General features: G+C 36.0%; 1 protein-coding gene across 3 annotated transcripts; it reads right to left on the bottom strand.

The window, feature by feature from the left end:
- Window positions 1-3,246: 3,246 nt before the first annotated feature.
- Window positions 3,247-10,472, bottom strand: ODAM (odontogenic, ameloblast associated). 3 transcript variants are annotated; one of them, XM_088836087.1, is made up of 10 exons: window positions 10,422-10,472; window positions 10,292-10,333; window positions 9,727-9,774; window positions 8,947-9,180; window positions 8,211-8,258; window positions 6,171-6,275; window positions 5,273-5,320; window positions 4,099-4,174; window positions 3,517-3,671; window positions 3,247-3,276 (listed from the first exon to the last, which is right to left on the bottom strand). In XM_088836087.1, exons 1-10 carry the CDS (start codon window positions 10,470-10,472, stop codon window positions 3,247-3,249), a joined length of 837 nt encoding a protein of 278 aa, XP_088692213.1. The 3 variants fall into 3 exon arrangements, with proteins under 3 accessions (XP_088692213.1, XP_055291103.2, XP_088692214.1); XM_055435128.2 differs by having other exon boundaries at window positions 3,517-3,675; window positions 4,103-4,174; XM_088836088.1 differs by lacking the exon at window positions 5,273-5,320.
- Between the last annotated feature and the right edge of the window lie 2,565 nt (window positions 10,473-13,037).

Raw genomic sequence — 13,037 nt, 5'->3', positions numbered from 1 at the left:
GTACACTCTTGTCTTCTTAACCTGCTAACAAAAATGACAGTTTAAAGCTCTTCTGTAATGCAATTTGACATATATAGAATAGTTCATTTGTAATGACTATAGTATTCTTATTTTCAAACATAGTTGTTGCTCAGCAATACTTTGCCAAGACTTAACATCCACCTGAAACAGATTAGATCTCCAGTCGGAGATTTGGAAATTTATATTTTAAGCTGAGTCACTAAATTGGATTTTTAAAACCATCCAAACTAATAAGATCCTTTTAATATTGTGTATAATAAGAAATAAATTTGGCATGCTTAGCTTAATATTGTTTTATCAAAAATTTATTCTTAAAGGAAATTGCAATGTTTATCATTATATTATTTTATTTATGTAGAACTTATTTAATGCTCTTGTACATTAATAACGTGTAATTTTCAAAGCATTTATTATTGTAATCCCTAATACTGGCTTCCCTGGTGGCTCAGATGGTAAAGAATATGTCTGCAATGCAGGTGACCGAGGTTTGATCCTTGGGTTGGGAAGATCCCTTGGAGAAAGACATGGAAACCTACTCCAGTATTCTTGCCTGGAGAATTCTGTGGACAGAGGAGCCTGGCAGGCTACAGTCCATGGGGTCTAAAAGAGTCAGACAGAATTGAGTGACTGAATTTCACTTTTACTTTTCTAATATTGCCAGGTGCTTCTCAGGTGGCTCAGTGGTAAAGAATCTACCAGCAGTGCAGGAGACTCAGGAGATGTGAGTTTGATCCCTGGGTTGGGAAGATCTCCTGCTAGAGGAAATGGCAACTCACTTCAGTATTCTTGCCTGGAAAATTCCATGGACAGAGGAGACTGATGGGTTACAGTCCATGGGATTGCAAAGAGTTGGACATGACCTAGTGACTAAACAACACCATATCTGTGGTGTCACATCCACATATCCAACCAACCCTGGATCATATAGTATGGTTGTAGGTATTTATTGAAAAAATCTGCATATAACTGTACCCCCTCAGTTTAAGGGGCTTCACTGGTGGCTCAGATGGTTAAGAATTTGTCTGCAATGTAGGAGATCCAGGTTTGATCCCTGAGTCTGGAAGATCCCCTAGAGAAGGGCATAGCAACCCACTCCAGTATTCTTGCCTGGGAAATCACATGGACAGAGGTGCCTGGTGGGCTCCAGTCCATGCGGTTGCAGAGTTGAACATGACTGAGTGACTTTCACTTCATTTCAGTTTAAACTCATGCTGTTCAAAGGACAGCCATATGAGTTAGGTATCTTACATGTGTTATTTCATGTAGTCCTTTTGGAAATTTTGAAAAGGTAGACATTGTTACCTCTGTTTTACACCTGAGAAAATTGAGACTCAGGTTAAGTGCCTTGCTGAAGGTTCAAAGTTAGATTGAAAGCCACATCTGAAGAAATCAAAAATCTATGCCTTATTTTGTATAAGATGTTGCTTCACCAAACCAGTATACACCTTCCTGGGAACGTATCCTTTTGAGTGATGGCAGCCATCTCTCCATGTATCTGTGTCATATTGGGGATGTGCACTTAATGGGATCTGCCACCAAATAATTTTGATTCTAATAGGGATTGCATCAGAAGGAATCTAGTTGAATGGACCTGGGAGGAATAATGAGGTGATACGTCAAAGCTAAGAATAGACTTTTTTTCATCAGTGTCAGTCACCACTCTTGTAAATCCAATGACAGGATATCTTTATTCTCATCAATGCCACCATTTTCCAGAGCCTTCCTTTATTAATGCACTTATACAATTAATCCAGTGATACTCACTTTATTCTCCATTTTGTTACTTTCCAGATTATGCAATGATAGGATATTTAAAAAGAAATGTAATTTTAAATCTAAGCTTATTAAATGATTGTATTCTTTTCTATGACATTTAAGAGTATAATGCTATTATAAGTGAAAAGAAGTTCAAAGAAGAGCCAAAAATATTTCATAGTTTTCAAAGGATCAATATTAATATTGAGGAAATAAAATGATACTCAGGGTGCTGCCACATCTTTTTCTCTGAAAAATAAAATAAAAGAGCATTTTAATATCATTAGACTGCTTTCTGTAAAATTCCCTAGATATTTTCTAAATTGCTTAAAAAGAAATAAAACTTTACATTTTCTTGCATTGGTTCAGAATGTCACACTATACTGAAATCCCTTTAGTATTTCTGATTAAAACGCTTGAATTATCTTGCATTGCACAAAATGCCACATTATAGAAGAAATTTTTCTAAAGAGGTGCTCACATTATTCACGTCTGGTTGTATTTTTATCAACTTTTTTTTGAATCTAAGGAATGCTAAGTATTCATTTTCATAGAAAGAGAAATCAGAAAAGACTCAGAGGAAGCAGGGGACAGATTTAAAAAATCTTTGCCTTTTACTTTTCCAATTCAGGCCAAATTATTTGCTTTTTAGTGTGTATTTTTTTATGTGTTAGACCCATCCCAACCTGCCCTTCTATCAAACACCCACTAGCCTCATAGCCAATGAAACACATTAGGACAGGTAATCAATTAAAGTAATAGTTAATATAAAAATCATGGAATTTTAAATTTCCATGTGATAATGCCTCTCTTTTTTTTTTTTTTTTTTACTACTTTGAGACTTTATTTCATTCCAAACTAACACAGATGTATTGGCATTACTTTTAGCTTGCAAAGTGAAGTGGTGATTTGGGGGAACTGACTTTGCATATGAGCGTCACTGGTGGCTCAGGTGGTAAAGAATCTGTTTGCAGTGTAGGAGACCCAGATTTGATCCCTGGGTTGGGAAGATCCCCTGGAGGAGGGCATGGCAACCTGCTCCAGTATTCTTGCCTAGAGAATCCCCATGGACAGAGGAGCCTGGTGGGCTACAGTCCCTGGGGTTGCAAAGTGTTGGACATGGCTGAGCAACTAAGCACAGCATAGCACTTTGCATTTACTGTCTGTAGAATGTCTGCAACATGGACCTAGTATATTTGCTATTTGTGTTCTCAGAGTTTATGAAAAGTTTATGGTGTAGACAGACACTATCCTCAAAAATTTATTTTGACTAAAAATTTTGCTAATAAAATTGCTCATAATTATTGTTAGCTTTGTAGGAATATATAAGCACTAACTTTTAATTCATTTTTGTATATACCTTTAGTTATTCTTATAATTTTTTTCTTTTAATTTAAGATCTGTCATGGAATGTAAGGTATGCCTCTTGGCAAATACCTACCCTAAACTCTGAATGATTAGGACAACATCTTATGGTTCCTTCAGGTTATCAGTCTTGGCCTAGTGAGAAAAAGCATGCATAAAAAGCTTTTATTAAATAAAAATTAAATTAGATTCTGATTGATTATCTATAAGCAATTATTGGTCTTCTTATTCAACGTTAAGACCATATATTCTACTATATCTTAACTTTGCCATGATTTTCATAACTAAGTCCTATAAATCAAGCACAAACTTTATTTTTATACTTTCTATTTAGAGACCCATTTCTTTCATAAAAAGAATCTTTGATTGCTTTACCTTCTTTTCCATGAGCTCTGTGGTAATAATTGGGTCCACAGCAGAAGTAAAAAAAATTGTTGTGCTGGGTTTTTGTGAAGTTGAAGGAATGAAAATTCCTGCATTGTTGTGCTGAAAATTTATCATTTCTTTTTGTAAATATGGTGACACTTCTGCTGGCTATAAGGGCGAGAAAGAAAAGTGATTACAAGTTCAAACACAAGGTCAAAATTGGGAAGAATATAAAGCAGTAGGATTAAGATGTAAAGCAAGGATTGTTTTGAGAAGTAAATACCTTATTAGTTTTATAGATTAAAATCTATCCTTTAGAAAGAGTATGCATATATGCCAGCAAACACAGATGTCTTTTAATACCTGACTTTAAATGAGCGTACCTATGGAGAGTATCTGGCATGTATTAGCTCCTCAATAAATGTTTGATGAACTGAGTGAATTGACTCTTGAGTGACAAAAGATTACAGGGTGAAGGAGTAATAATTGTTGATGGAATAATAACAGTTTCATTAAAATGCACAATAGTGCAAGGAGCTGTAGGCTGTCAGTTGCTGATTTCCAGTAACTATCAAAGTGTGGTAAGAAAACTTACCATCGCAGCAATTTCAGGAGCTGTGCCTAGGAAGGGATCAAAGGCTGGTTGCTGCTGTCCTCCTGGCATAACCTTAAAGGTTGCAAAGTTTAAAATGGTATAAATTAATAATCCATAAAATATTTATCCTGCACCTAAGGCGGTTATACCTTTCCCAACTTATTCAATTAGTTTCTTAAAAACAAAAATCATAATTTGGTTTTGAGAAAGATAAAAGCAACTCCTGACACTGAGAAACTGGCCTAACAAAATAGCTCTGCTGCAGTGTTTGTGGACATTCTCTGCTGGACGCTGGTGTTCTCCTGTTGTGCATTAACAATCCTACAGAACACCAATATCAGACAAGGTCACCTCTGAACACGATGAATTGCAATAAAAAGAACAGCACTTGGTAATCTTGCCCACAGCAAGGTCCCTGTGCAAGGCATGAAAATATCGGGCATCCTTAGGTCCTGGATAATCTGAAGAATTTCTGTTTCTTTACCGATCATGGTCTTTGCCTCACTTCATCATTCTTACCTTTTAGGTAAGAATCGTTAAGTTACTCAGTCATAGCGCCCCATTCCAGTACTCTTGCCTGTAAAATCCCATGGATGGAGGAGCCCGGTAGGCTGCAGTTCGTGGGGTCGCTACGAGTCGGACACGACTGAGTGACTTCACTTTCGCTTTTCACTTTCACACATTGGAGAGGGAAATGGCAACCCACTCCAGTGTTCTTGCCTGGAGAATCCCAGGGACGGGGGAGCCTGGTGGGCTGCCGTCTGTGGGGTCGCACAGAGTCGGACACGACTGAAGCGACTTAGCAGCAGCAGCAGCAGAACTACCCCCAGTTCTTGAGATTCTTTACCGTCTGAGCCACCAGGGAAGCCCAGTTCTTGAGAACTCCCAATCAAAATTAATGTCACTAGTTGAACTCGCCCCCAAATCACCTGACACAAGACTAGACCCTGTGAGAAGCCATTCCAATCCTTCCTGTTGAGACACTCCACAGTTCCTCGTGGTGTGCGTCCTCCTCTGTTGCCATAAGTGGATAAACCCAGCTTTGTCCAACTAGAGGTGTGTTCCTGGTGGGTTTCTGACTAAAGGTCACTGATTGATTTAACGGTTTATTTAGCAAGTAGTTTCAGAAGTTAGTTTTCATTTTTTTTAATGAAAAATACATTTACTTACAGGTTCTACTTGTTGTGGAATATATCCAAATTCAGTATAGAATGGCATCTGTTAGAATTTAAAAAAAAGTGTTAGCTCGCTCTTATGATTTTTGTCATAATGCAGTGATAAATGATTAAAATATATGTATATTGTACTAATACTTTTTTGAGAATTTATATGTTCTAGGTGGCAATAATAATTGTTAAACTACCAAGCATCCCTTTAACAGCATATGATTTCTAGGTTAAAACTCTCCCTTTCTCTTTAAATTAGTATGGCTTAATTGGAAGTACTACTACCAGTCATTTGAAGCATAATTTTCAGTTTTCTGTAATTGATTTGGTAAGTTTTAAGTAATGATAAATTAAAAAATCTAACTTGCACTCTAACTAAAAGTAATCTAGTTATGCAAGAGCCATCTAAATTTATATTAAAATTTTACTATTTTATTGAAGGTCCACAAAACTCAATATTACATTACCTAATTGTTTCTCATTGCTTTCCACGTGACTCAGTGGTAAAGAATCTGCCTGCTAATGCAGGAAACCATGGGTTCAATCTCTGGGTTGGGAAGATCCCTTGGAGAGGGAAATGGCAACACACTCCAGTATTCTTGCCTGGGAAATCCCATGGACAGAGGAGCCTGGCATGTTACAGTCAATGGGGTTGGCGAAAGAGTTGGACATGACTTAGCCACTAAACAACAGCAACAGTTCTTTCAAAATTCAATCTTGGAGTATATTTCTAAATTAGTGTTATGTTAAAAGAAAGCAGTATATCCTTTTATGACCATCAGTTCAAGCCATTGAGTTTTTGCACTAAGTGTAAATAAATCAGATATTCTCTTTGAAAATTTACCTTTTCTTCTTTATCCTTAGATGGAACTAGTTAAATTAAAATCAAACGCTTGTAGTACCTGCTCCTCAAATAGCTGCTCTCTTGTTTGCGGAGGTGACTGTGCGACTGTTTGTTGAGGTTGTTTCCAGGGTAGGAACATGTAAACTGGGTAGTACTGAAGCATCTATTGTAAATAGAAAAGTACAGAAGAGCTTCCTTCAGATCAATGCAGGCTTTTTTTATTTTAAAAATTTCTATTATCAATATTATTTTAAAGCTGATTTGCCTTTAGCAATTTTGTGAACAAAAGAACACATAAAGAAGTCCTTCCCAAACTTTAGAAAAAACTTGTATTGCATGTGACACTGGACTTTGTTTCAAGGTTGCTTGGTCAAACACATTAGGAAGTAGTGAATTCAACTAATAACAGACTTCTTAAAAGGGTACCTTGAACTTTATATATAAGCTTTATATATAAATTACTTTGCAAATATCTAAGAAGATATTCTATGCAGTATTTTCCATATATTAATATTTTTTGATTCTTCATTCTGCAGGATGTGGTATTAGACATTCTACCATAATGAATGAATTGTTCAGAAATGTATTGCCTTTAATAATTGTCATTTTATTGAAACAACCCATGTGCATTATAAGATATTTGGAAAATCTAGAAATAGATAAGGAAAAAAATAGGAGCACCTGCAGTTTTACCACTCACATCATCATGTATTGGTTTCCACTTATGTCTGTGTGTCTGTATATGTGTTTATAGAAAATTATGATCATTGTACATCCATAGAGTTTTGTCTCCTGTTATTTAATAAGAGCCCTTAATGGAAACGAGTTGAGAAAAACAATAACTATGGTTTGAGAAGAGGTATATATTTTGTATAGTGGTTTTAAACTCTGGCTAAGAATCAAAAACACCAACTGAACATTTTAACAGATAGTCATATTTAATAAGATCTCCTCATGGGGTTTTGATTCATGAGGTGTGGGCAGGGTCCAGGTGTCTGTAATTTTCAAAGTTATCACCAGAGATTCTAATGCAAAGCCAGAATGGTGAGTCACTCATTTAGTGGTTAAAGGAAGGGTGAAGAATTAGATTCTAACTCAGCTATTTATTTTCATTATAATTGGGAACTTAATCTCATAAAGACTTAGTTTTTTGATCCTAAAATGAAGTAATTCTACTTGTCAGGTATCTAATTCTCTAACTGGTATGAAACAGAATGAGATAATGTCTAGAAGTAATGTTTGCTTTAAAATAGGAGTGGACAAAATTACATAATTATTGCACTAAAGCCAGGTGTCTAAATTTTTACGAAATTGTCAACATTCTTCTGGTGAATAATATAAGTTATCCATATTCATATTTCTTTGAATGCAGGCTATTCTATTAACATTAAGAGGGTTTTCTATGTTACTTTAATGGTTTTACTAATTTGCATTCTTTTCTTTAAAGATTCTGCTATTTAATGGAAATCACCGCAATTTGACTGTAATATGGAGTTAAACTGAAAATATCCAAGAACCTGGAAATGTTTAGAGCATAACTCAGAAAAACGTCTCTCTACATCATATGATATTTCATCAGATTAATGCATCTTTCTCTGAACCAAAATTTAGGGTTAGCCAAAGTCAATCTATTGTATTTCTCCAGAGTTGTTATCAAATGCTAGCATTTTGGTGGAGAGAGAACACAACCTAAGGCTTAGTGAGTTCCATAATTCCCAAAACAGCCATGTCCTGGTAACTCTGGGGTCCTGGAGACTCCCAGCTGGCCTTTCTTTTAAAGCTGTTAAGTGAGCCTAACATTAACAAACCGCTGGAGAAGGAAATGGTAACCCACTCCAGTATTCTTGCCTGGAGAATCCCATGGACGGAGAAGCCTGGTAGGCTACAGACCACAGGGTCGCAAAGAGTCAGACACAACTGAGCGACGGAACGGAACGGAACGGCCAGCCCAGCAGGGGTAGTACCCAGATAGTAATAGCATTGCATGGACTTTATAGCCCTGCCATAGGAGTCAGAGCTTCAAATACAGAAGAAAACGTTCAATGGAGAGAGTATGCAGCCATCTCTGTACAGGAGTAGTGGCCTTCTTTTCACTTACCTGTGCTTGCTCTTGAGGCATTTTGAAGGAGAACATAGAGGGCATAACCTGCCAAAATGAATTATGAAAAAGTTACACTTGACTTTTAAAAATTCCAATGCTTTATCCTCCCTCTGGGTCATCCCCGCACACCAGCCCCGAGCATCCTGTAACATGCATCGACCCTGAACTGGCTATTCGTTTCACATATGACAACATACATGTTTCAATGCCATTGGTGGGAGGGGGGCTCAGGAAGGGGAACTCATGTACACCCACGGCGGATTCTTGTCAGTGTATAGCAAAACCAACCAATATAATATTGTAAAATAATTAGCCTCCAATAAAAATAAATAGATAAAATAAAATAAAATTCCAGTGCGATTTCTTTAGATCTAAGTGTATAAATGTAAAATGTATATTAACAGACTTCTAGGATGACAAAAGGTCATCTACTATATGTATCAGCACTAATACAAATCATCCTTTTATTGAAGATGAAATTCCCGTAATTATCCTGTCCAAGACATGTTTTCACATTTTCAATTCGTGACTATGATTCTGGAAGAGCTGATTTATATGGAATTTTTCATGTCAAAAATAAGAAGTACAAGGAAGTACTTCCAGTGATGGTAGAAACACATTAGAGAAGCAATTCTTGCTCAGGAAATGCCTGTCTTATTTCAAAGCTGATTCATATTCATTTTCACAATCCATTTGCATTATGTTTCCTTTAGATAGAAGAGGCTGGACTTACATTCTTAGGGCCCTGGTGGGTCTGCTGGGGCATCTGAGGCTGTGAGGGGTCCAGCTGTCCTGCCTGGGTTCCTCGGGCAAAACTGACCTGTCCTGGGATGAGTATCTGATTTGGGACCAGTCCAGCAAACTGCTCGAGAGTTGATAAAGAGAATGGGGAGAGTCCTGGAAGTTGATCCTGCTGCTGCTGTTGTAGAATTCCAGGGAAAGGAGGAATCCATGAATTAAATGGGCCCTGGGGAGGACACAAGAGACAGAAAGGAGGCATTTCTCTTTCATTTAGAAAATAATTAAAAGTCAGTCCCAAGCGAGAAGCAAATGTACAACAATTTCTATATTTCTATTGCTGCATTATAAAAAAGGACAGCATCTTGGCACATTATGAGTCAGACAAATAGTGTGAACAGTGGTAAATTCCCAATGATCATGATGACAAATATGAATGAGGTGGATAAACGGTACAGAGCCTGCAGTTGCCAGACTGGTTTATATATATATATATATATATATATATATTACCTATTAGCTGTGTATGACTTTTCATAAATGATTAATTTAACTATCTCATAGTTGCGAGCATTTGTGCCTGAAAATGTTCATTTGATTACAGTTTTTACTTCGGTCTTTGAATAAATGGAAATTAAAAGATATGTGAAAAATTAGTAACTTTAAAAGTTAAAATTTCAGAAATAGAATCAGAAAATGTTTTGTTCTCCTACCAAATGCCACAAGAAAAGAGCGGTAGGAAATATTCTTGAAATAATTATTGGGGTAGGGATACCTGAAGCTGTAGTGGTTGAAGCTGAGCATTATTAAGATTCAGAAGCAACTAGGAAAGATAACATGAAAACAAGATTACTACACATGTTAAAACTATTAAGAATAAAATTTACTACAAATACTGTACAGTCAAATACTGTACAACTCAGTTTCCTGTTAGAGGTGAGATGTTTTCTCACTAAGCTTGAACTAAATTACTGTGATCAGAGGTTAGGATTTAACTACCTCTCCTCTGCTGTGTATGAGATTGCACAGCGTTACCCCATTCCAGTGGTTTACTCAGTCATTTTATGCTCTTAAACACCTATATCCATCCTGTTAAGTTTTATTAGAGCAAAAAAGTGTACAAGAATCTGTTTCTGCCTTTAAAGAATTTGCAATCAAAAAAGGGAGGCAAAGTATTATTCTAGAAACAACCTCATATGCAAAACAAACAGTGGGAATGCATTTGGCTATAGTTAGTGGGTAGAACTATAGGATACATCAACAAGAAGGCTTTTATCTCTTCCTGCTATGTTTCCATAAGACAAAAAACTGGGGATATTGTTTTAAATATTTAAACTAACCTCATTGCTGTTGCTTGCAGACATAAGGCGCTGTGGAGTAAGCTAAACAAACAAAAAAATAGAAATAGTAAAAGAGGGATTTGTTATGGGTTTCACACAATGATTTCAATTTTATCACAAAATCACTCACCGGGGCTGACATTGTGGCTCCCAGTATGCTGAGAAGAATTATAGTTCTCATTTTCAGATGAAATATCTAGAAAATACATTGTGAAACTTAGCTGTAAAAAGACTGTCTATGTAAAAATCGTGATAACAAGTTATCCAGTATTGTTCAATCAGAAGGGTAGTTGGATGAATTCCACAGTATTTACTTATGTCTTAGTATTTAAAATTAAACAAGCACATTTATAAGTATCTGTAACAGAATTCATCCTTTTTCTCAGAGCAGCTGTTTTTAAAAAACAAAATTGTTTGCTTGTCCTTTTAGCTTTCCACAAATGATTCATTTAGTAGCATACGATCTAGTTGGATGAATTTATGAGCAAGAAGGACTCATTTCTTGTACTGTTCTACATCATAGGGAATGGATCTTTAGGTCCATGGCGGAGGTCAATGAGTTCGGTCTTTATTATGAAAACAATTTTATTGTCTATTTAATGTGGTGAAAGTACTACAGTAAAGATCTGACAACAGCAGTTCAGTACCAGGTAGTTTCTATGTAAAATTTTAATAACATTAAAATATATTAAAATGAAGCAACTGAGTCAAAAATTTTCTAATTCTAAGAAAGAGGTTATAAAATTATGCTGTAATACTGATTTATAGTGTAATCTGTGGAAATACGTTATCTCTTGTCCTCCAGATGCAAAACCTCTTGCTATAGTTCAAATGATTGACCTGCACAAGCATTTAGAGTGATCTTGGTAGTTTGTCCTGCAAAACTGACTGATTTGTGTTTATAAAATTATGAAAGCAAAGATTTGATATCTTACCTCACTCCTTTACTTATGAAGAGAAATCTAGACTCATTCAAGGCTTGTGTCCTTTTTAATCCTTCATGTCTGCTGCTTGGAGCTTCTCCTAAATTTTAAAGTCCCATCATTAGAAAAGGAGGACCAATCATTGTTCAAAAGGACCAGTGATTCAGTGGGTTTCAGACAATGGCTTAGCTAATAACCCCCTTCCTAATCATCTAGGTGGTATATGGATTCCCACAGTTTTAGTAATGTCATTAAATTATCCTTAGAAAATTTGCCCTGTGATCATTCCTGGCTTCTGCTTTGGTTATGACTAATTTTTCCAGAATAATAATTTTTCTCTGCTCCTTATTTTACCTTCCTTAAAACGGACACCTTAACAGAGTAACTTTAAAAGATTTTATTCAAGGATTATTGAGTGATTAGTTTTATTTCAAGGGTAAAATACAAAATTTTTAGACAAAGGGTAGGTCTTAAAGAAAAAAAATTCAAAACCTGTTTAGGAGAGGTAAAGATTCTTTGATTATTAAATTCTGGACTGGGTAAAAATGAGCTATTTAGGTTCAACCTTGAAAACACCAGTGTGTCTCCTTCTATCTAATAATAAAATCCTTAAAAAGATTGCTAAATTTCTGTGAATTTATGACATTTTTTTTGGATATATGCTGCTTGGGATTACATAATTTAATAAATCTGAAGCATGATTGCCTACATTTTAGAAACAATGGAGAGTGAATGTTTTGTGTTTTAAAAAATTCCTTGTTGCTAAATATGACTTTAGTATTTAAAATACAGCTAAGTATTACTTTCTGCACTCATTGTTATTTATATTTTCTTCATAAAGCAAATTTTATATTTGTCTTATTTTCCTTTGTTAATATTGACCCTGCTCTAATGAATAGTTAGGATCACAAATGTGATAATATATTCACAGTGAATTTCCATTGTGCAAGAGTTCTTTAACTAATTTAACCTTGAATAACTAATGGAAGCCTTACCATGCAGAAACCAAATTTATTGCTTTTCAATGAATTTGGCTTTCTTAGTAGAAAGAGACACTTAGAGCTTGAATGACTCATTAACACTAAAATGATCATGCCATTTGCTCTCTAGCCAAAAAAAAAAAAAAAAAAAAAACAACTATAGGGACAAAAAATAAATAAAGACAACAAGACCCCTCTTCACTAAAGCAGAGGCTTCTACAAGGATTGTATATCAGTAAGACAGGAACCTTCCTAAGATTTAGAAGAGTTATGTTTTTCAGTTCAGTTCAGTTCAGTTCAGTTGCTTAGTCATGTCCGACTCTTTGCGACCTCATGAACCACAGCACGCCAGGCCTCCCTGTCCATCACCAACTCCCAGAGTTCACTCAAACTCATGTCCATCGAGTCGGTGATGCCATCCAGCCATCTCATTCTCTGCCATCCCCATCTCCTCCTACTCCCAATCCCTCCTAGCATCAGAGTCTTTTCCAGTGAGTCAACTCGTCCCATGAGGTGGCCAAAGTATTGGAGTTTCAGCTTTAGCATCAGTCCTTCCAATGAACATGCAGTATTGATCTCTTTTAGAATGGACTGGTTGGATTTCCTTGCAGTCCAAGGGACTCTCAAGAGTTATCTTTTTAGGTTAGCTAAATAGCTGGACCACCCCAGATGCTGATGTAGATCTTACTAGAACCAAGTGGTTCTATAACCTAGCTAACTGTTACCTGGCCCAGTAGACTGGCTGAATGGGTGAATTAGGTTGATGGCTCTAAATTGCCTGATGATATATTTACAATGATTTACTTTAGTTTATTCTGAATATTGTCAAATTAAATTTAGTAA

Source organism: Moschus berezovskii, chromosome 5 (assembly GCF_049115385.1).
Source record: "Moschus berezovskii isolate FMDL1 chromosome 5, NW_MosBer_1.0, whole genome shotgun sequence".
Taxonomy (NCBI): Eukaryota; Metazoa; Chordata; class Mammalia; order Artiodactyla; family Moschidae; genus Moschus; species Moschus berezovskii.
Note: the sequence above shows the minus strand (reverse complement) of the source record. Positions and strands in the feature narration are given on the sequence as shown.

Bases quoted from the DNA above. Each gene is read 5' to 3' on its own strand.
- ODAM (XM_088836087.1), bottom strand. From the start codon at position 10,472: ATGAGAACTATAATTCTTCTCAGCATACTGGGAGCCACAATGTCAGCC. The intron at 10,334-10,421 runs GTGAGTGATTTT...TTGTTTGTTTAG, and splicing joins GAGCCACAATGTCAGCCCCG to CTTACTCCACAGCGCCTTAT. The intron at 3,672-4,098 runs GTTTTCTTACCA...CCTTATAGCCAG, and splicing joins TGAAATTGCTGCGATGGTAA to CAGAAGTGTCACCATATTTA.